This window comes from Somniosus microcephalus, chromosome 8, assembly GCF_052327205.1.
Source record: "Somniosus microcephalus isolate GS21.2 chromosome 8, FLI_Smic_1.0, whole genome shotgun sequence".
In the NCBI taxonomy this organism is placed as follows: domain Eukaryota; kingdom Metazoa; phylum Chordata; class Chondrichthyes; order Squaliformes; family Somniosidae; genus Somniosus; species Somniosus microcephalus.
In genome coordinates, this window is record NC_140994.1 from 217,584,788 (window position 1) to 217,608,010 (window position 23,223).

The 23,223-nt window shown below is 48.6% G+C and overlaps 1 protein-coding gene across 1 annotated transcript in view; it reads left to right on the plus strand.

Annotated features, from left to right (window-relative positions):
• LOC147114104 (organic cation/carnitine transporter 2-like) overlaps window positions 1-23,223 on the plus strand; it is a 176,622-nt gene that overhangs the window by 56,480 nt on the left and 96,919 nt on the right. The window contains exons 2-3 of the mRNA XM_085995725.1: window positions 3,132-3,235; window positions 20,271-20,425. Of these exons, the coding sequence (XP_085851851.1) occupies window positions 3,132-3,235; window positions 20,271-20,425 (259 nt within the window). The remainder of the gene's footprint in view (window positions 1-3,131; window positions 3,236-20,270; window positions 20,426-23,223) is intronic.

Below are 23,223 nucleotides of genomic sequence, written 5' to 3' on the forward strand. Positions count from 1 at the left end.
CACCTCCAGGGGCGATAAAAGCCAAGTTCGCAGTCGGAGGCGATAATTAGCGGCAGGCGCTAAACTTTGCGCACGGAACAGGGCTATACCGAATTTCTCCCCCTAAATGTCATGGCCCAGAAATTCAGGTCGGGGGCTTCCCGCGGGTGCAAGCCCCCGACCTGCACTTACCTTGCGCGCCGGCAGTTGAGCTGTAGGGCCCCGTGGAATTCCGATCCGGGGCCTGGCCCAGCTGCCGACGCGCAATGCTTGCATGTCCCAGTGATGCTGTTAGTTCGATGCGTCCCCTGGGATCATGTGGGCCATGGGCAGCCAATCGGAGGAGGGAAAAGCCCATTCATAAGTCTTGACAGGAAGAGCTGTCAAGACTTATAAATACTATGGCCCCAAAATAGCAGTAAACCTTCAAATAAATTTATAAAAAACATCACATTTTTTAAAATAAACTATAAATTACATTAAATAACTATTTTAAACAATATAAATTTTTGAAAAAAATAATTTTATGTTCTAACGGGGCTAAAAATAAACTTACCTTGCTTTAAAGTATTTAAAAATAATAAACCTGTGGAAAAAATGTTTTAATTTTAATTAATTGACCACTTACCTTGTAAAAAGCAGGCCATATGCCTGCTTTTTAAATTTCTAAATTCTAAAGACTTACCCTCACGGAAAAACCTGTAAAAAAAACGTAAGTTCAAAGCGCACGCGCAGACTCCCCTGCGCACGCGTTCGACCTCTGAACCCCTTCATTCAGAGGAACGGAAGTGCCGGTTTCCCGCGCATGCGCAGTGCATGCACGAAACTGGCACTTCCATCGGGCTTTCGGGTGAGTACCCAGCGCGTACTCACCCGTGGAGACCCGAATTTCTGGGCCATTAAGTTTTCAGATTTGGAAATTGATTAAGTTACATTTGATTTGAAGGCTTACTGTATTCCAAAGGCTCATCCAAGCAACTGCAATCAGCCGAAAAGGATTTAGAAGCATTGGAGAAGGTGCAAAAATATTTACAAGGATGGTACCAGAACTGAGAGGTTATAAGTATCAAGAAAGACTGAACAGGCTGGGGCTCTATTCTCTAGAAAAGAGAATGCTGAAGGGTGACCTAATAGAGGTCTTTAAAATAATGAAGGGCTTTGAAGGGTAGAAGTAGAGAAGCTGTTTCCACTTGTGGGGGATTCAAAACTAGGTTAATAAATATAAGATAGTCACCAATTAATCCAATAAGTAATTCAGGAAAAACTATTTTACCCAGAGTGGTTAGAATGTGAAACTTACTACCTCATGGAGTAGTTCAGGCAAATAGCATGAATGCATTTAAGGGGAAGTTAGATAAGTATATGAGGAAGAAAGGAATAGAAGGATATGCTGAGAGGGTACAATGAAGTAGAGTGGGAGGAGGCCATTAGACCAGTTGGGGCGAATGGCCTGTTTCTGTGCTGTTAATTCTATGTAAATAGTCTGATTCTGATGAACTAAATTGAATGTGTTACTGAACAATTACAGTGGTTTTCTTGTGAAAAAATCATGTTCAGAAGTTTTTTTTAAATAATGTAATTTAAATATTCCTCTGGTGTCCTCCAAGGATCTATCCTTGACCCCCTCCTATTTCTCATCAGCATTCTGCCCCTCAGCGACATCATCCAAAAACCCAGCAACAGTTTCCACATGTACACTGGCGATACCCAGTTCTACCTCACCCCCACCTCTCTCGACCCCTCCACTGTCTCTAAATTGTAAGACTGCTTGCCCGACATCCAGTGCTGGATGAGCAGATATTCCCTCTAGCTAAATATTGGGAAGACCGAAGCCATTGCCTTGGTCCCCGCCACAAACTCTGTTCCCTAGCCACTGACTCCATCCCTCTGCCTGGCAACTGTCTTAGGCTGAACTAGTCTGTTTGCAACGTTGGTGTCATATTTGACTCCGAGATGAGCTTCTGATCACTTATCTGCGCCATCACTAAGACCGCCTATTTCCACCTCTGGAACATCGCCCGACTCTGCCCCAGCCTCAGCTCATCTCCTGCTCAAACCCTTATCCATGCTTTTGTTACCTCTATGCTTGACTATTTCAATGCACTCCTGGCCAGTGTCCCACGTTCTACCCTTACAACAGTGACTACACTTCAGAAAGTACTTAGTTGGCAGTAAAGGGCTTTGGGACGTCCTGTGGTCATGAAAAGCGCTATATAAATGCAGGTCTTTTTTCCCGTAATCTTGAGGTCAGCTGAAACTCTGCTGCCCATGTCCTAACTCACACCGAGTCCAGTTCACCCATCCGCCCTGTGCTCAATGACTTACATTGGCTCCTGGTTAAGCAACGCCGCGATATTAAAATTCTCATCCTTGTTTTCGAATCACTCCATGGCCCTGCCCTTCCATGTCCCTGTAATCTCCTCCAGCCCCATAACCCTCCAAGATATCTGCGCTCCTCTAATTTTGGCCTCTTGAGCATCCCTGATTTTAATCGCTCCACCATTGGTGGCCGTGCCTTCTGTTGCCTAGGCCCTAAGCTCTAGAATTCCCTGCCTAAACCTCTCTGCTTCTCTACCTCTCTTTTCTCCTTTAAGACACTCATTAAAACCTACCTCTTTGATCAAGCTTTTGGTCATCTACCCTATTATCTCCTTATATGGCTTGGTGTCAAATTTTGTTTGATAATGCGCCTGTGAAGCACCTTGGGATGTTTTACTATGTTAAAGGCACAATTTAAATACAATTTGTTGTTGTTGTATAATATCTTTAAATTTTTATATAACAGTGCCGATGAACTCTGAGGTGCTGTGTTTTTGGAAGGCAAAAGCTCAGGATCACTATGAGAAAATGTAATGGTCTTGTCCTCCAAAATGCTGGAATAATGCATCACCCCTCCAGAAAATAAATCTCACACCATCAAGAGTTGCATCTTCCTCAACCTCCCGGCTCTGAGGTGTAAATTGCTGCCACTGAGCTTAGCTGACATCATAGTCGGCTTGGTGAGACAAATGGGCTTTTCTAGTAATGCGCTGTTTCCATCCATTCTGATGACGTAACGTGCACATTCTTCGATCCAGTGCAGTAAAATCGCTTCCCTGTAATTTTGCCCAAGACCACATCTTTGGAGTTTTTAATTTCTCTTTGTATTTCAGTGGGACTTGGTGTGTGACAATGACTGGAAAGGGCCGTTTTCTATGTCCGTATTCTTCGTGGGAGTGCTGGTTGGTTCCTTTTTGTCTGGAATGTTGTCCGACAGGTGAGTTATTTCCTTTATTCAACTCTGTTAGAAAAACTCTTTATTTATTGCAGAAAGTGTTCAACTGTTGCCTATTGATTGTGGCCCCCTCTGCTGGAGACATATAAATGACAGATCAAATGATTCAAGAGACCGAGGTGACTATATTCTACACCAAATGTAGTAAAGGAGATGACTGTCCCAAAACGTATTTAACATTTCATCAACAAGTTCATGGGTTACACAGAGAACATTCTGTAGAGTGAAATCACTTTGATTGTGGAAATGCCATTTTATGAAGTTCCTCTCCTGTATTTTAACAAACGCATTAACCCATTAATGAGTGAGTTAACAGGTTTATACGTCACTATCACAAACTGCGATTTCACCTCTCTGATCCTGTCCTTTGTGCTTCACTTTATCACATTACAAAAGAATTTGGCCTAGAAATTCGGTATGGCCCCGCCAGGTCTTTTGCGCCCGAAATTTTGCGCTCGCCAGGATTCCCGTAGCACCCGCCTAAAATTCAGTTGCAACGGGCCAAGACGGCGGCGGGCGCTATTGCAGGGTTTGGCCGCCTCGCTAGGGGCGATGAATGTCACTTTCAGGCGTCCAGCTCCCGCTGCGGCACCCGATGCGGTGCGGCAGGCTGGGGTACTGCAGGCCTCCTCCTTCTCTTAAGGAGGAGCTGCCTGCAGCCGTCAGATCGCCGGTGGAGTCCCCCGGCAAATGAGCCCGGCACCACGGAGAAGTGCCGGGCTCGCGGGACTCAGACATCAATGCCGCGGGTGGGTGGTGCAGGAGTCCGGGGAGGGAGGTGCGGGCAGGCGGCCGCCGGGAAAGCGGCCGGCTGCCGGGAAAGCGGCCGGCCGCCGCTCCACCTTTATGCGCCGGCCTTTCGGAGCTGCAAGACCCCGTTTCACAAACGCTGTTTGCGGCTGCCACGGGCGAGGCGGCCGCAACTGAATTTGGCCATCGGGCCGGAATAGCATTGCAACCGGGGCGCTGCGCACACCGATGACGTCATCGGTGCCAGCGCGGCGCTACCGGCTAATGCCGATGTTAGGGTCCATCTGAATTTCGGGCGATAAAAAACTTCAGGCGCAAACCACTTTATAGCCAATAAGTGGGCGCAAACACAACTGAATTTCTAGGCCAATTTGTTTATAAGAATAAAAGTGAAAATAATTTTATTTCCATATCTCTGACAGACTTTTCTGGATATGGATATGTGAGCGAATTTTTGTGTGTACCTACGTGTTTGTGTGAAATTGAGTGTGCATTAGAGAGTGTGTGAATGAATGAGTGAGCCTGCTTGATGAGTACGAACATGTTTGTTCATGTTCCAGTGACTGGGAGTAATTTAAACTTTCTGCCATGGAATAAATCAAATGTATATAATTCCCTTTAACAATATGTTAACTACAGCCTGAGTCTGTATCTTTGTATATACTGTTTGCATGTACAGAGCGCGGTCCCTTTAAGAGCGCGGGCAAATGCGATAACGTCATGCCATTCATCACGTGATCCCCCACTGGCGGGAAAAACGTGATGACGTCATGACGCCAGCCACAGGACCGCCCAAGCAGTCCTCGTGAAGCCTCCGAAATGACTAGACCTGTATTCGTTGTTCCCTTGCATTTGTTTGTTAAACGCAATTGTTTTACATTAAACATCGTTTGTTTGATCGCCTGAGTCGACCTCAGTCTCTTGATAGGAACTAGACATTCCTACACAATAATCGATTGGTCACACATTATACACCCTTCCCAACCTTAATTTCCATTGAAGTCGGGTAAGATTGACCCTTTTTTATGTATAGGACATACCTGGGCAAACTCCCACGTTAGAATCATGGGGCTAGAAATTAATTATTGCCCAGGAATGGGCGGTATTATTTGAAAAGTTGGAGAATTAGCAGCAGGTGCTAATGCTTTAGACTGCACGCGAAATTTGTGCTCATTGCTCAAAGAAATGATTGGGGGGACAAATTTGGCATGTCAGCATCTCCCGTTAGCGCCTCCTGTTAGCGCCTGGCAAATGGGGCGCTAATGGGTTTGCAGCGGGGCGCGGCGAATCCAACGCCGCACGCGACATTCACCCGGGCTTTAGCGCTGGCGCTAACAGTTATCGCCTAGGACTTTAGCGGCTGCCAGATTGTGACATCATTGCATTTGAAACGCCCTGTTAACGACCCAGATGCAGAATTGACTGTCGTCCCCTACCTTACCGCCGGGCATGAACAACGGCAGGAAGAGGAGGCGGTATGCATTCGGATGGCCACTGTAGGAGCGGTGTTTAAAGGGATCAACAGCCGGTTTATTTTTAGTGGCCAATCAATGCTGCCTTGCCAGATTCACATTGCGAAACAGCCGTTTTCAGTAAGTTAGATGTTTATTACTTTCAGGAGTGCTCTGCCTGCTAAAAATGTGTGAGTTGCATTCTGCTAAGATTTCCAAGTCCTATACTTGGTTACATTAATGGGGGCTATACTGGCACTCAACCTCACCCTCCAGCATCAACGTCGGAGGCAGCGGCAGCAGAGTCAAAGATTGGATAATGTGGCCAGAAGGAGGAGGGCCAACAGGGCTCTCAACAGCAGACCTTACCCTCCCAGGGTATTCCGGAAGCACTTCTCCTACATGAATTTAACTGAGGAGCAGTGTGTTAGAAGGCTTTGCTTCAGCAAGGAGGTGGTCAGAGAGCTCTGCCACCTCCTGCACCCAGACCTCCAGCCTCAGCTCAGGACCACCACAGCTCTCTCAGTGGCAGTCAAGGTCACTGTCGCCCTTAAATTCTTCGCCAATGGATCCTTCCAGCCTGCAGCAGGAGACATATCTAACATCATGCAGTTGACCGTCCATTGCTGCATCCGGGAGGTCACAGAAGCCCTCTATAGAAGGAGAAGGGCCTACATTTCCTTCCCCATCACCAGAGAGAAGCTGGACGAGCGTGCATGTGGCTTTGCCAGGATAGCGGGCTTCCCCATGGTGCAATGCGCCATTGACTGCACCCACGCCGCTTTGCAGGCACCACATAACAATCCTGAGGTCTTCTGTAACTGCAAAGGCTACCACTGACTTAATATCCAGTTGGTGTGCGACCACAGACAGCGAATCCTCACCATCAATGCCTGCTATCCTGGCAGCAGCCACGATGCCTTCATCCTGTGCCAGACCAGTGTGCCACACTTCCAGCCACCACATCAAGCTCGCGGCTGGCTGGTCAGAGACAAGGGCCATCCGATCTCCACTTGGCTCATGACTCCCCTCCGCAACCTCAACATTGCTGCTCAGCACTTATATAATGGACCTCAAACCCGGCACTAAGCTCATGGTCTACAGGGCAGCAGTGATACCCACCCCGCTGTATGCCTCAGAGACATGGACCATGTACAGCAGGCACCTCAAAGCACTGGAGAGGTACCACCAATGCTGCCTCCGCAAGATCCTGCAAATCCATTGGCAGGATAGGTGCACCAACGTCAGTGTTCTTGCTCAGGCCAACATCCCCAGCATTGAGCGTGGTCAGAGCTTCGATCAGCTCTGATGGACGGGTCACATTGTCCGCATGCCCGATACGAGACTCCCAAAACAAGCGCTCTACTCAGAGCTCCGGCACGGCTAGAGAGCCCCAGGTGGGCAGAGGAAACGCTTCAAGGACACCCTCAAAGCCTCCTTGAAAAAGTGTAACATCCCCACCGACACCTGGGAATCCCTGGTCCAAGACCGCACAAAGTAGAGGAGAAGCATCTGGGAAGGCGCCGAACACCTCCAGTCTCTTCGCCGGGAGCAAGCGGAAGCCAAGCGCAGGCAGCAGAAGGAGTGCACGTCAACCCAAGCACCCCACCCACCCGCCCCTTCATCCACCATCTGCCCCACCTGTGACAGAGACTGTCGGTCCCGCATTGGACTCATCAGTCACCCGAGAACTCATTTTTAATGTGGAAGCAAGTCATCCTCGGTTCTGAGGGACTGCCTAAGAAGAAGAAGAAGAATGAGAGATATGCTGCCACCATCATCGAGCGGACCATCGGGGTGCTCAAGCAACGGTTCCTTGACCATTCAGGAGGAGCCCTCCAGTACTAGGCTGAGTGGGTGTCCCTTTTCGTTGTGGTGTGCTGCTTGCTGCACAACTTGGCCATCATGAGGGCCCAGCCATTGCCACCAGGCATAGCAAGGAGGATGATGATGAGGAGGAACAGCAGCGATGGAGGAGGCAGCCACTCAATTGGCCTTCTGGAAAGGCGCTCCGTGACCGCCTCACCAGACTGCGGTTCCAAGCAATTCTACCCGACATCCCGGTTGCTCACCATATCCCCATCATTCCATCCATTTCACATGCCATATCACAGTGCAAAGCTGAAATGAGAGACATCACAAATTCAGCAAAATTCAGTTAACAAATTTATCAACATGCAGTAAACACATATATACAACAACAATATTAACTAATCACCCTTGTGCAAACCCTTACTTCCCCTCTTTACAGTGCCTTTTCCTAATCTACTGCTCCTACGTAGCCTGTCCCAGTAAGGCTGGTGGAAGGCTGCTGAGTGTCCATGCCATAGACTACAGATGGACTTGCAGGATGCCCCCGACCAGCTTTGAGCCGGCAAGGTGTGGCTGTACACTGTACCACCTCAGGCTGGGCGGCGGCAGTCTGGCCTGGCTGGATGACAGGCAGCGACAAGGGCAATGGTGGAGTGGCAGTGGTGGGAGCAGGAATGCTGTCATCCTGAGAGAGGACAGCAGGTTCCTGCTCCATTGACACAATGGCACACCCTGGGGCAGCACCTCAGCATCCCTAACAATCTGCTGTAGCACAAATTGCTGGGCTGCTGCGACACCGTGAGATCCCTGGTGGACTGTGGTGGACCCAGCAACGATGGCAGCAGTCAGTGCTTTCGTGGCATCAAGCTGAGCCTGCATGAGAGCAGTCTGAGACTCGATGGCATCAACCATTGACTGCATTACAGCACTAAGACATTGCGTGGCTTCCGCCTGTGCGGCAATGGATGCTGCCACATCGCCCATGACACGCGTCATGAAGTCTGGGTACCCACGGTCTCTCAGGGAGTCCACTATCCTTTGCAGACTGCCAAGGATGGGCTCCATGGTGTTCGCAGAGCTCTGTGCAATGTTGGAGGCGGACTCCTCCATACCCCTTACCATTGCCGACAGGCTCTCGGGCAACCTGGCCATTGCACCTATCATCTCGGTGTGCATGCCCATCACCCTTCTTGTGAACACCTCCCCATCAAGGTCCTCATCTGAGTCCTGTGCAGCAGAACTCGCACGCGAACCCACCCTCCGGGGAGCTGGCTCCCAAGCTACCCTTTCCCCCCTGGCCTTGTTGCAACCCGCTTGTCCCCGCTGCATCACCCAGTGCAGACCCCTCTACTAAACTTGCCTCTAAAGATTGCATGGTCCCAGTATCTGAGGTGCTGCGTGCGGGTGAGACATGCAGTGACGTGGTGCTTTCTTCCTCCTCCTATTCTCCTGCCTTACTCTCACTGGGAGGCTCCGGGACAGGCTGGTCAGCTGGTTGCTGATTACCTGAAATTATAAAGGCACAAGACTGCGTTAAGGTGAAGGCATGGGGCCAGGAAAAGAGCAAGGAATGCAGACAGTATAATGAGCTGGAAAGTGGGAAATGCTTGTGCGAGGGGGAAGTGGGATGAGAGAATGATGGGGGATGAACATACCGTGTTGCTTCGAAGGGGGTCGACATCGCCGATGGACACTGCGCCCACCACCTGGCGCCCAATGACTCAGCACTCGCTCCTCCAGGTCTGTAAGCTGTTGGATGTCCGCTTCACCCCCGCCTGTCTGTTCCTGCTCCTTCCTATTGTGGCCCAGCTTGGCCTGCAAGAGAAAGGAAAGAGTATGAGTGAGTGTGCAGCTATGTGTTTGGGAGATGTGCCTGCCATAGTTGAATAGCTGCGATTGTAGACAAGGTGTGAGATGTGAATTTTAGTAGGTGGTGATGCTTGGTTGGTGAGTGGTGGGGGTGTGGTGGTTTGTGCAGTCTGTACAGACTGAGGTTCAGATGCTGGTATGTAGGACTTGTTGAAGAATATACTCACCCTGATCACCCGAGTGAGGTCATTGATTTTTTACGGCACTGTGTGAGGGTCTTGAGGACCACACTGCTGGTTGAGATGTCCTGGGCCACTTCCCTCCACAGTGCCCTGAAGACCTGGGGCAATGGCCTCCTGCCAGTGGCCGGCAACAGCACTGCCCTCCTAAGGAGTCCTAATTCAAGTCTTTAAGCCCAAGCTCATTGGCATTACACTCAAAGGGTGGACCAATATCAGGTGCCGTCTAATCGCAAGTCATGATTGTCACAGGCTTTTTTCATTACTTAAAGGGGAGGTTCATTGATGCTGCAGAACCTCATTCTGAGCATTGCTGGCTGTGCAGCTGCCTCAGCAGGTCAAGGAGAAGGAGCTGGAGGCTGAAACAGCTGTACTCATGGCAGATCCACGCCCCAGGGAGAGAGCCCGCAGACTCTGCGATCAAGCATTGGAGGCGTTGGTGTTCGCTGTGGAGAGACGGAGGGCGGTGCTCTACCCGGCAAGTGGCAGGAGGCCCTCGCCACAAGTTTTCCACACCATGCGGAGGGAGGTAGCGCAGCATGTCTCGGGCAACACTGTGGTCCCCAGGACTCTCACACAGTGCAGGACCTAACTCGGATGGTCAGGGTGAGTCAATGCCTCAATAAATGCTACATACCATCGTCTGAACTGCAGTCTGCACACACTGGTGAAACAACCACACCCCCAGCACTCACCCACCAACATTCTCTACCTACCAACATTCACACCCACATCTCACACCTTGCACACAATGAGAGCTATTCAACTATGGCAGGCACGTCACCGAAACACATTGCTCCACACTCACTCACACGCTTTCCTTTCTCTTGCAGGCCAAGGTGGCTCACAATAAGAGGGAGCAGGAGTGCACAGGTCGGGGGACAAGCTGGCACCCAACCTCTGTCTACGCTGGAAAATAAAGTGCTGCAGATTATTGGGCGCCAGGTGGTGGGTGCTGTGGCCACCGGCGTCATTGACCTCCTTGGGGGCAACAATGGTATGTTCATCATATGCTCCGTCATCTCACATCCCACTTCCCCCTCACCCCACAAGCATTTCTTACTTTCCAACTAATCATGCTGTATGCATGCATTTCTCCCTTCCTGCCCCCCTCCCCTCACCTTAACCCGACTCTAGTGCCTTTATGCTTTTAGATAATCAGCAAGCACCTGAGTAGCCTGTCCCTGAGGGAACCATAGAGATCGAGGTATTTTGTTAACAGTGGAGTCTGTGATTATTTATAATACAACCCACAGACTTAACATTGGCGACGAGGATGGGATTCGAACCCTGCGGCAGTTGTTCCACGGCGGCTTCGTCCGAAGACAGGACGTTGAAGAGAGGTTTCAATCCTCACCAGTCTGGAACCGACAGGCTGGAAGCGACAGGCATTAGGACCCTGAAGCCTCTATAACCTCGTGGGTAAGCCGCAGCGTTGGCTGCAAAGACAGTGCCACCGATCGGGAGATAAGGGCGATCGCAATCCCTGATAAGAGCCGCGGTGAAACGCGCGAGCGGGTAAGCCAGAGCCCGGGAGGGAGCGAGCAAGATCCGTGCGAGCGGGTGAGCCAGAGGCCGGGGCCCGCTTTCAAGTGCGAGGCGCAGCCGGGCCATCGATCGCATCCGCTGATAAGAGCCGCACTCGGGCTGAAAGTCAGCGTCGGGGAACGGGTGATAACCGCCATTGAAGTGGGCGGAGAGCGCCGAGAAGCGCGGGAAAACCGCCATCGAAGTGGGCGGGGAGAGCGAGAAGCGCGGGAAAGCCGCCATTTTTCGCGGGGAAACCGCTGAAGAAGAAGGAAGAAGCGGGAAACCGCCATCTTGGAAATTATTAAGAATTTCAGGAAAGTAATAAGATTTTTCAGAAAGGCTGGTGTGTTCTCAAGAAGAGAGGGAAAATAAGTATAAGTACAGCAATACTTGTGGTGTTCTCAAGAAGAGAAGAAAATTAATAATAAGTAAAGAAATACTTGTGCTGTTCTCGGAAAGAGAAGAAGATGCCTAAGCGAGGAAATATTAATGATTTTAATGCTGAAATAGAAGACAGGGCCACGTATGGGGAACGCATAGGAATATATTGCGTAGCCATATACGCCAAGGCAATAACTTTGTTAAATTCGATGGGAGCAAAAACATACGGGCTCTTGAAACATCTAATAGCACCAGTTAAACCAGTGGACCAGACCTTCGAAGAGATCGTAGCAGTGCTGAAGGATCAAATTACTGCAAGCATTTCCAAATGCTACCGTTGTGGAAAGACAACGCACGACCAGAATCAGTGCTGGTTTAAGAATCAAGAGTGCAGGAAATGTGGCAAACTGGGTCACATCGCGAAGGTATGCAGGTCCAGAAAGAAGACCAACAAACAAAGGAAGCCACCACCACAAGAAAAGTACAACAAGGTGCATCAGGTGGCTGAAAAGAGTTCAGACGAACAAAATTCAGGCTCGGACCCAAACAGCCAGGAGTTGGATAGTCTGAGAATCCACAATGTGGGTAAAGTAACTGATCTACAGACGATCTGGGTCACACTAAAAATAGCTGGAGTCCAAGTACGAATGGAGCTGGACACGGGATCAGCTGTATCAGTCATCAACCAAAAGGACTACCACCGACTATTCTCTCACATACCCTTAGGAAATACCAAGTTCGTATTACAGACATACACGGGGCATCGCGTATACCCCATGGGGAAAATAAGAGTCAAGGTGAGAGATAGGGGTAAAGTACACCCAAGAATGAATTTGTACGTACTACCTGAGGGAGGACCACCACTTCTAGGACGGGAGTGGATCAAGAAAATAGACATGGAATGGCACTACCGACAAGCAATGACGAGTGAGGACTCGGTGCAGACAAGCAGCTCAGACTCTGAGCCGGAAGATGATAAGTCCAGCTTATGTATGAAAAACAAGGTTAACATTAACTCACAGACTAAGGTTGGAAAATCGATGGCGTGCATAAAGACAGAGAATTCTGAGTCTGTTCAAGCTACAGACATATGCATTACGGAGGAACACCGGGCTCGAACTCAACGCTATTTCAAAGTACAACAACAATTAGAACAATTAAGTTACCGCCTCATACAAGAGATGAAAACAATGAAAAAGTTCTATGACACCGAATGGGAGAGTCTGGAAAGACAACAGAACCTACTGGCTCAAGCAGAGAGCGACCATAGAGCCATCGTGACCAATTACCGATCACATCTCCCTGATGATGTTCAGGGGTTAGAATATTTGCATGATCTAGAGATACAGCAGAAGGGCAAACCACGCTGCACTGAGGATTTTGTTCTGCAATTAGAGACGGAGCTAGTGCAGGCAAAGTTAAGAGAAGTTGAATCACAGGGTGCTCTTAAGGAGATGCTGAAACAAATCTTGGACATGGAAAAGAGAAACGCTTCTTTACCTGATGAGAATAATGTGGCCATGTTGCAAGAGGAGCTTATAGGGGCGAAACTGAAAGAAGCTAAGCAAAGGATGTTGGAACTTGAAACGCAGAACCAAATCAGCGGTAATCAGCTATGTCAAGCAGAGAAGGAGTGCAAGGGTCTACATGAGAAGGTGCAATATCTCTCAGCCCAAAATAAGGGACTACTCACTCAGTTAAATGAAAGTAAACGGGAAATGGCTGAGATGGACTGCAAGAATAAAGAAGAGTTGATGGCAGTGAGACTTCGAGAGGCAGATAGCATAGCAGCCTTGGCTGAACTCCAACAGGAAATTGCAAAAGCAACAAATGAAGAGGAATCTTCAGGAAGCCAGGATTTTATTCCAGTTCTTCTCTACGACTCCTTACAAGCAGAGTGCGAGAAGTTGAAAAAACAGTATGAACAGGCCCAGACTACAATTCTGGAGGGGGTTAACTCAGCAACCTCCGAAAAGCTAGTTTCGTTGGAAGTATATGAGCAACTAAAGGTTGAACATGAGCAAGAAGTCCAAAGGCTGCAGGAAATTCTTGAGGAGCTCAGGGCCAAGACAGACTCATCGGTAGAAGTTCCATACATAGATGAGGATGTAGAGGTGAAAGACATGGCAGAACTCATAAAAATATGGAAGGAAGCCCAAGACAAATATGAGGCGGCAATTACCGAGGTTGACCGACTTGAAGAACAGTTTCAACTGGGAATGGGCCCTGAACATGAGCTAGAGAGCATCGAGGCGCAACTTCTCCAAGCACTGGAAGCCAAAGTACAAGAGGAAGAGAAGATGAAAGCATTGGAGAAAATGATGGATGAAAGGGAGGAGTACGCTGAATTACGTCCAGGGGAACAGGAGAATGGGGAAACAGCTACTTCAGTAGAAGGATTAAATAGCCTGATAACGAAATCCCTGAAGGAAGGGAAAGGATTGAACGCACAAATGAGGCCAGGAGGGAAGGAAGGGCAGACATCCGAGGAAGAGCAGGATGAATATGATTGCTTGAAGAAGGGTTTTGACCTGTTGAGTGACACCGAATGTTATGAGGATGTGGTCTGCCCAAATTGTGATGGGAACTCCCAAAGTGCTGAAATCCTGAGGAAGCACTTAAGGTCTAAGGAACATAGAGAGTTGGTGGCGCTACAGATGGCAGCCGGGAAAAGAGCTCGGAGAGTTTCAAAAAGAAGCAGAAAATAATAACTGTTTAAAATATTATTACTTCTACTACCTCAGTCCGAACACTACGAAAGGTGCTAAATTTGTAAAAAAAAAAAAAAAAAAGGCTATGGAGGATGCTGTCTGGAACGAATTAATACCAGAGACTGAATTTATGAACTGTTCCCACAGAGACTGAACCTGTAAACTGATTCCACTGAGAGTATGTTTGTAAACTGTTATATGACGTTGACTCCATTGAGAGTATATCTGTAAATTGTTATATGACGTTGACTCCATCGAGAGTATATCTGCAAACTGTTTATATAAAGTTGAAGATTGTATGTTTAACGGGATTCTGTAAGTAATAAGCTAGGAAGGGAGGAGTGTTGTGTATGTAACCGTTTACCTTTAAGGGAACTATAGAATGTAACCGTTCGCCTTTAAGAGCACTACTTTCGGGTGGCACTATCTATTGGCTCATGTATACTGTAATACCGATAGTGACCACACCAGTATATAAGGGTTGTGATACGTTAACTAGGGCAGAATCGCCCGAGCCTCTGAATAGTAAAGACGTGTTTTATTTTGTTAACAGTGGAGTCTGTGATTATTTATAATACAACCCACAGACTTAACAGTGGGAGAAGAGGAGGAGGAAGAATACACCGCATCACTGCATGTCTTAGCCACAGACACCAGCTCAGATGCTGGCACTATGCATTCTTTAGAGGTTAGTATAGTAGTGAGATCTGCACTGGATGAGGCACTGGGGACAAGTGGGCTGCAGCAAGGCTGGGGGAAAGGTAGCTCAGGGGCCAGCTCACCAGAGGGCGAGTTCACGCATGAGTACTACTGCACAGGACTCAGATGAGGACCTCGATGGGGAGGCGTTTAGAAGAAGGGTGACGGGCATGCACACTGAGATGATGGGTGCAATGGCAAAGGCGGCCGAGAGCTTCTCGGCAATGGTAAGGAGCGTGGAGGAGTCCACCTCCAACATTGCACAAGGCTCTGAGCACACCACGGAGCCCATCATTTCCAGTCTGCAACGGATGGTAGACTCCCAGAGAGACTATGGCAACCCAGACCTGATGGGCGATCTGGCCCCTTCCATTGCAGCACAGGCGGAAGCAACGCAATGTCTTAGTGTTGTAACGCAGTCTATGCTTTGTGACATCCAATCTCAGACTGCTATCATGCAGTTTCAGCTTGATGCCACACAAGCTTTCACTGCAGCCATCGTGGCTGGGTGTACCACCGTCGACCGGGGCTTTCACGGTTTAGTGGCAGCCCAGCAATCTGTGCTCCAACAGTTTGCTACGGATGCTGAGGTGCTGCCCCGGGGGAGTGGCAATGGGTCAGTGGAGCAGGAACCTGCTGTCTTAGGATGACAGCATTCCTGCTCTCACCACTGCCACTCCGCCATTGCCCTTGTCGCTGCCTGTCATCCAGCAGCCCAGACTGCTGCTGCCCTTGCTGAGCTGACGCAGTCTACAGCCGGGCCTTCCAGGCCCAGAGCTGGTCGAGGGCGTCATGCAAGGCCATCTGAAGTCTCCCGCATGGACACTCAGCAACCTCTGGGCCAACACTGCGTAGGAGTACTTCAGTAGGCAAAGGCACAGTAACAAGAGACACTAAGAGATTGCACAAGGGTGAATAGTTAATATTTTTGTTGTAAATATGTGTTCACTGATTTTAGATACATTTATTAATTCAGTTTGGATTCTTTTGTGGTGTGTCTCATTTCGGCTTTGCGTTGTGATATGGCCAGCGACAGGGATGGAATGATGGAGATGTGGTGAGCAACGGGGATCTGGGGCTTAATTCATTCAAGCCGCAGTCTGATGAGGCGGTCATGGGCTGCCCTTCCAGAAGGCCGATTGAGTGGCTGCCTCCTCCCTTGCTCCTGTTCCTCTTCCTCCTCAACGTCCTCGTCGTCCTCCTCATCTTCCTCTTCCTCCTCGCCCTACTCCTCATCCTCCTCTGCCTCTTCCTCCTCATGAGGTGGTCCCCAATCCCTGGTGACAAGGGCTGGGCACTCATGATGGCCAAGTTGTGGAGCATGCAGCAGACCACCATGAAATGGGACACCCGCTCAGCCGAATACCGAAGGACTCCTCCAGAGCGGTCAAGGCAGCGGAACCATTGCTTTAGCAGGCCGATGGTCTGCTCAATGATGTTCCTGGTGGCAGCATGGCTCTCATTATTTGAGTGCTGGGCAGGAGTATTGGGGTTGCGGAGGGGAGTCATGAGCCAGGTGGAAAGCGGATAGCCCTTGTCTCCGACCAGCCAGCTGCGGGCTTGACATGGTGGCTGGAAGAGTGCTGGCACACCGGTCTGGCGTAGGATGACGACATCGTGGCTGCTGCCAGGATAGTGGGCATTCACATTGAGGATTAGCTGTTTGTGGTCGCACACCAACTGCCTATTAAGTGAGTGGTAGCCTTTGCAGTTACAGAAGATCTCAGGATTGTTATGCGGTGCCCACAAAGCCACATGGGTGCAGTCCGTGGCGCCCTGCACCATGGGGAATCCAGCTTTCCTGGCAAAGCCACATGCACATTCGTCCTGCTTCTCTCTGGTGATGGGGAAGGAAATGTAGTCCCTTCTCTTGCTGTAGAGAGCCTCTGTAACTTCCTGGATGTAGCGATGGACGGCGAACTACGAGATGGTAGCTATGTTTCCTGTTGCAGACTGGAAGGATCCTCTGGTGAAGAAATTGAGACCTATACTGCAACTGAGAGAGCAATGGCCGCTCTGATCTGAGGCTGGAAGTCTGGTTGCAGGAGGTAACCACCTCCTTGGTGAAGCAGAGTCTTCTAATACACTGCTCCTCGCTTAATTGGAGGTAGGAGAAGTGCTCTCGGAATACCTGTTGAGCGCTCTGATGGCCCCCATCCACCCTCTGGGCAAATGTTCCAGTCTTTCTCGCTGCCTCTGCTTCCTCCACTCCCTTTGCCATAGATCCTGGAGGGTGAGGTTGACTGCTAGTACAGCCTCCATTAATGTAACCAAGTGTAGCAGTTTGATTTTTTAAAGAAAAAATGTAACTACTTTTTAGTTGCCACAACACTCCTGATACTAAATAAGTTGAAATTACGGTATGAGACTGTTGAACTATGTGAAACTGAGAAGAAAGCACTGAAACTCCACTAACCTACAGCTGCAACTCATTACTGCTGATCCTTTTAAATAACATCCCCGAAGCCGCCTTCCTGGAGTGCCTTCCTCCTGGAGCTTCACACCAGCTCTCCCTGTCGCTGTTTACTACAGGCACTAAGGTAGGTGGCGGCAATGAATTTCGCAGATCAGACGGTCAGTGAGCATGGCACACTCACTGATGTCACAATCCACCTGTCGATGAGACACCCGGCAATAACTTTTAGCGTCAGCGCTGCGGTGGGGGCACGATTTGGCATGTGCCGTTGGATTCACCTCTGTTGTGTATGTACCTTTAAGAGAATAACTGGTCTCAGACTGCAGTACCGGCAGTGACCACCCCTGTATAAAAGACGCTAGAGAGCCTCTGTTTGTTAGTTTCACTATTGACTTCCACCAGTAAAGACTTGTTTGTTTTCACTCCTGCTGGTCCGTGTCTCAATCATTCACGGACTTAACAACCTCGCCCCGGTGATAAAGCTCTAGCGCCCCATTACTGCCATCTGTTGGTGCTAATGGGAGGCGCTACAGTACCAAATTTTTCCCCCTAGAATCTTACAGCACAGAAGGAAGCCATTTGGCCTGTGGTGCCTGTGTTAGCTCTTTGAAAGAGTTGTCCAATTTAGTCCCGCACCCCAGCATTTTTCCTGTAACCCTGCAATTAGTCGTCTTCAAGTGCATGTCCAATTGCATTTTGAAAGTTCCTATGGAATCTGATTCCATAGTTTCTCTCTATCTGCTCTATAAAACTCCTCATTATTTTGAATACCTCTATTAGGTCTTCCCTTAACCTTCTCTGTTCTAAGGAGAACAATCCCAGATTCTCCAAACTCTCCACATAACTGAACTCCCTCATGCCAGGTATCATCCTGGTAAACCTCTCTGTATCTTCTCTGGGGCCTTGACATTCTTCCTAGAATTATGCACAATACTCTAGCTGAGGCCTAACCAGTGATTTGTAAAGGTTTAGCATGACTTTCTTGTTTTTGTATTCAGTTATCCAATTATCCCATACACTTTCTTAACCGCCTTATTAACTTGCCCTGCCACCTTCAAAGATTTAGAAATATGCAGCCTCAGGTCCCTCTGCTCTTACACCCCCCTCAAAATAGTACCATTTAGATTTTTCTGCCACTCCGTGTTGTTTCTCCCAAAGTGCATCACTTCACATTTATCTGTATTATAATGCATCTGCAATGTGTCTGCCCATTTCACCAGCCTGTCTATGTCCTCCTGAAGTTTGTTACTATCCTGTTCACTATTTGCTACGTTGCCAATTTTGTCTTATCCACAAACTTCAAAATTGCACTCCCTATACCCAAGTCATTTGTATATAACAAGAAAAGCAATGGTCCTAATACCGACCCTTGGAGGGCCTCACTGCATACTTCTCTCCAGTCAGAGAAACATCCTTTCACCACTTCTCTCTGCCTCCTATCCCTTAGTGGATTTTGTACCCAAGTTACCATTGTCCATTTAATGCCATGTGCTTCTATTTTCCGAACAAATCTGTTATGCGGTACTTTATCAAATGCCTTTTCTAAGTCCATATATACAACATCTACTGCACTACCTTCATCAATCCTCTCTGTTAATTGATCAAATAACTCAATCAGGTTAGTCAGACACAATTTGCCTTTAACAAATCCATGCTGCCTATCCCTTATGAACCCATGCTTCTGCAAGTCAGAATTAATTTTGTCCTTGACAATGGTCTCTAATAGTTTCCCACCACTGACGTTAGACAGACTGACCTGTAGTTACCAGGTTTATCCCTCTCCCCTTTTTTGAACAGGGGTGTAACATTTGCAATCCTCCATTCCTCTGGCTCACTCCCATATCCAAGGAGGATTGCAAACTTGTGGTCAGAGCTTCTTCTATCTCCACCCTAGCTTCCCTCAGCAACTTAAGATGCATCCTATCCGGACCGGGTGACCTATTAACTTTGCGTGATGCCAACCTATTTAGTATCTCCTTTCTATCTATTTTTATCCTAGCCAATATCTCGAACCCCCTCCTCTACTGCAACATTAACTTCATCCTCTTCATTGTTGGGTAGCTACCAATGTCACAGCTGAACTGCAACAGTTTAGCTCAGGGATCCGCTAGCACTGGTGCACGGGTCTTCAGCATTACAGCCATGACATTGTCTCAGCCCATAAACTTTGCTGTGTCCAGTGCAGTCAGACATCCCTTAATGCCATGTGGAGCGAACTGAATTGGATGGACCCTGGCATCTATGATGGTGGGCACATCAGAGGGAGGCCGAATAAGGTCATCCACTCAGCACATTTGGCTGCAGACACTTGCTTAGTGCTGAAAATCAGCGAGGAGATGCATCGCACTGTGAGTGCTGAGTAGCACCTGCCCAAAACCTCCATCACTGACCTTGCCAGAGTGCAGTTGCTTCATTATCAAGATAATGGTGGGTGCCCACGCCATTGGGGTGCATCTAGGGCACCTGGTCACCGAAGTGGCCAGAAGATCCAACAGAAGATTAATTGATTGGCGGGTGGGGAGGTGGTGGGAGGAGGTGGCGTGTTTGCTTCTCAAAACATAAACATCTTCAGGTTCCACAGTGATCCCTTTTGTAAGGGGGGGCACATTGGAATTTTTTTTAAATTGGAAATCCTTTTCTTCAGGATACAAGCTGGAATCTCAGCCTGGAACCCCAGGTGGGCTCCACCTCCACTATTCGACAGGTAGGTATGCCTGATCTCACCAAATGTATCTCCATCGACTCTGGGTCTCTTTGATGGCCAGGTTTGTGGGAATTCATGATGTAGGGTAACCCGACCTCCAGCCTTGCTCCCTCTTATACCAAAGGCCTTCTTTTGGAGCAGTCAGATGTTACACCACCATAAAGTCATCTCAGAATCCTGGGGTTAAGACCCTGAGTATCTGGGTCCTTAATTTCTAGCCTTTCCAGTGTGCCCTCGCCAATGTTATGGCAGGAGTGTGCCAGGCGAATCATGGCTTTTCTGTCCCAGTGTGTTTTTATGTAACTATAATTGTAAATGGATGTGTTTGTGTTTGTGTGCGTGACTGCTTATGTAACTGAGAGAATATATATCTGGCATGTGAACTCATGTACATTTGTATGTACAGATGCATGATTTAGCATGTGTATAACTACATGCATGAGTTTATGTGTATGTTTGTCAGTAGGTATGCAGTACTGTATGTATTTGAAACTTTGGTTGATTCTGCTTCGCAGGTTCGGGAGGAAGGCAGTTTTGTTTGGGACCATGGCTGTACAGACTGGATTCAGCATGCTTCAAGTATTCTCACCAAACTGGGAAATATTCTGCCTGGCTAATTTCCTGATAGGCATTGGGCAGATCTCAAACTATGTAGCTGCCTTTGTTCTTGGTAAGTGACCATACCATCCTGTAGTTTTATTAACCCTTTCCTCGCAACCTTTGATGATTCAGTCACCCTCAGTATGACACTACGTCCTGGTCATTACAGGTTGGCCCAGATTTTCATGCAATGGTGAGATTGATGACATAAAACGGGAATTTCCTCATTGTTAACTTGTTCCAAATTTTGCTGGTTTACGAAATAGGATACGTCATAGCGGTAAATCAGGCACTCATCACCGATCTAAGAGCTCAAGTGACAGCACATTCACTATACGGAGCCACGGGGCGGGTGCGGAGTGGGGGGCAGGGTGGTGGGGCAGGGGGTCAGGTTTAAGTGAATGGAAGTCTAGCTTCTTAAATATACTTTCATTAACAATTGATCTTTGTATTAAATACTGATGTCCAGCTAAAACATTCATGCTCCTATGACAGACAGATTAAGAAAATTGACTGTTAAATAAACAAAATAAACAACTCATAAATTATTGAGAAAAACTCCTTTCTGATTTGAGGCAAATGAAACATTTCCAGGTTAGTCAGTATCACAAAATTATAGCAGCAAACTTCTGACTAAAAGCTAAATAACACCTTGGAATTTAACTTGATTTTGGTTCTCCATTTTTCATACCGATCTTTGAGCAATAAATGATGCCACTGCCAGGTCACCAGCGCTATTATTTTTCAGTCTAAGTGGCCTTTAGTGCAGGAAAATTGTGATCACCGTTGATTTTAATGGGGTGGAGCTATGATAATAACCCTCTAACTGTTTCAGCGAGGTTTATGGCGGAGAGGCGCAAAAGTCCCAGGAAAATATGGAGTGGAATAATTAATAGCGTGAATTGCATAGAATTACATTGGGCTAAAAATTCGATTATACCCGGAAAAGAGCATGGGGATTGCGATTGGCCTGTGCCCATTGAAAGGAGTGCAGGCAGGAGGTAAACTTCATGATGCCTGCTACTTTGCATGCTAGCAGTGCAGAGCCCAGCACTGAGCGCGCTGCTGACTGGCTGTACGCTCAGTAGGGGGCAGAAATTCACGAGGTTCATGTGAGGCTATCTTTATTTAAAATAAAAGCAGAAAATGCTGGAAATACTCAGCAGGTCAGCAGCATCTGTGGAGAGAAAAACAGAGTTAACGGGCGCGATTTTCCCATTGGAGGTGGGTTGCGGTTTGGGCGGGTTCCAAACCTGCCTCCACTGTCAGGTGGGAAAAATTTGCGATTTTCCCCTAATTGGCCAGTTAATTTCAGAGGTGTGGGTTCCCCTGGGCCAATTAGTCTTTTGGGACTGAAACTCGCCTCTGCTGACGTCACTTATCCAGCTTCATTTAAGGGCTGTTTGCTGCCGTGGCTCATTCCACTGTTTTTTGGTCGATGGTGCACCACCTCCAAACTTTTATCTCCTTGAAGAATGACCAGCTCCAAGGCAACGGCCTCCCCGAGGTTCTTGGATGAGGCACTGGGTATGCTGGTTGAGGGGGCGAGAGCTAGCAGGGAGGTGCTCTTCCCCTCATCTGGGAGGAAGAGGCCTCCCAAAGAAACCAAGGCTGTGTGGGTGCAGCTGGCAAGGGATATAACCTCCAGATCTGTGTGCCGATTGGGTGATTGTTTCTGTTTATTGATGCAATGCCATCCCTGTGTGAATGTATAAAAATTTGGTGATGGCAAACTGTTGGTGTGATGGCATCTGTTATTTCAGCTTAGGCAGCTCCACATTGTGGGCTCCGCGACACTTGCGTGGTCAGGTTGGTGGTCAGAGTGAAAGGAGGCCAGAGAGTCATGTCCATTGTCTATCATGTGTTAAGAAGGAGCCAAGCACATGTGCCACAATGGGCAACCTATGCAAACCTGGCCAGGATGAGTGCCTCCCTTGCATCACAGGCAGCCATGTGCTCGCGTGCTGCTGGTTGATACGCCGCCGCTCAGTCCTCCTCCTCCTCCTCCTCCTCCTCCTCCTCATCTGAGGAGGCCATGAACTGAGCCACTTGCTCATCAGGAAGCTGCATGCCACAACGCGGTGCCATGTTGTGCAGTGCACAGCAGACCACGACCATTCTGGAGACCCTGGCTGCTGAATACTGCAGGGCTCCACCTGATCTGTCAAGGCATCGGAATCGCATCTTCAGCAAGCCAGTGGTTTGCTTGATGATGGACCTGGTCGAAATGTGGCTGGCATTGTAGCGCTCCTCAGCCTCATTAGCTGGCCTCCGGATCGACGTCATTAGCCACTTCTTCAGGGGTAGCCCTTGTCACCAAGGAGCCATCCTTGGTGACAAGTTGGTTTGGTGGATTGAAGAGCGGAGGAACACTAGAGTTCCGCAGGATTAACGAGTCATGGCAGCTACCACAGAACTTGGCGCAAACATGCAAAATCTCCTTCTTGTGGTTACACACCAGCTGTACATTGAGGGAGTGGAGCCCTTACAGTTGACAAAGATAGCTGGGCCATATGTGTGCAGTTTATGATGCCATGCATCATTGGCAAGCCTGCCATATTTGCAAAGCCAACTGAACATGCGGTTACACTTGCTTGATCCCTTGAGAAGTGGATGTAATTGTGCGCCTTTACGAAAAGGGCATCGGTAACCTGCATGATGCAACTGTGGGCGGCCAACTGGGAAATGCCGCTGATGTCTGCTGATGATCCCTGGAAGGAGCCTGAGGCAAAAATGTTAAGTGCGGTGGTGACTTTGACAGCCACTGGTAAGGGGTGTCCACCCGTTCCTCTGGGCTCCAGGTGTTGGTGCAGTAGTGCGCAGATGTCTCCGACAACCTGTCATGAAAGTCTCAGCCTCCTTTGGCAC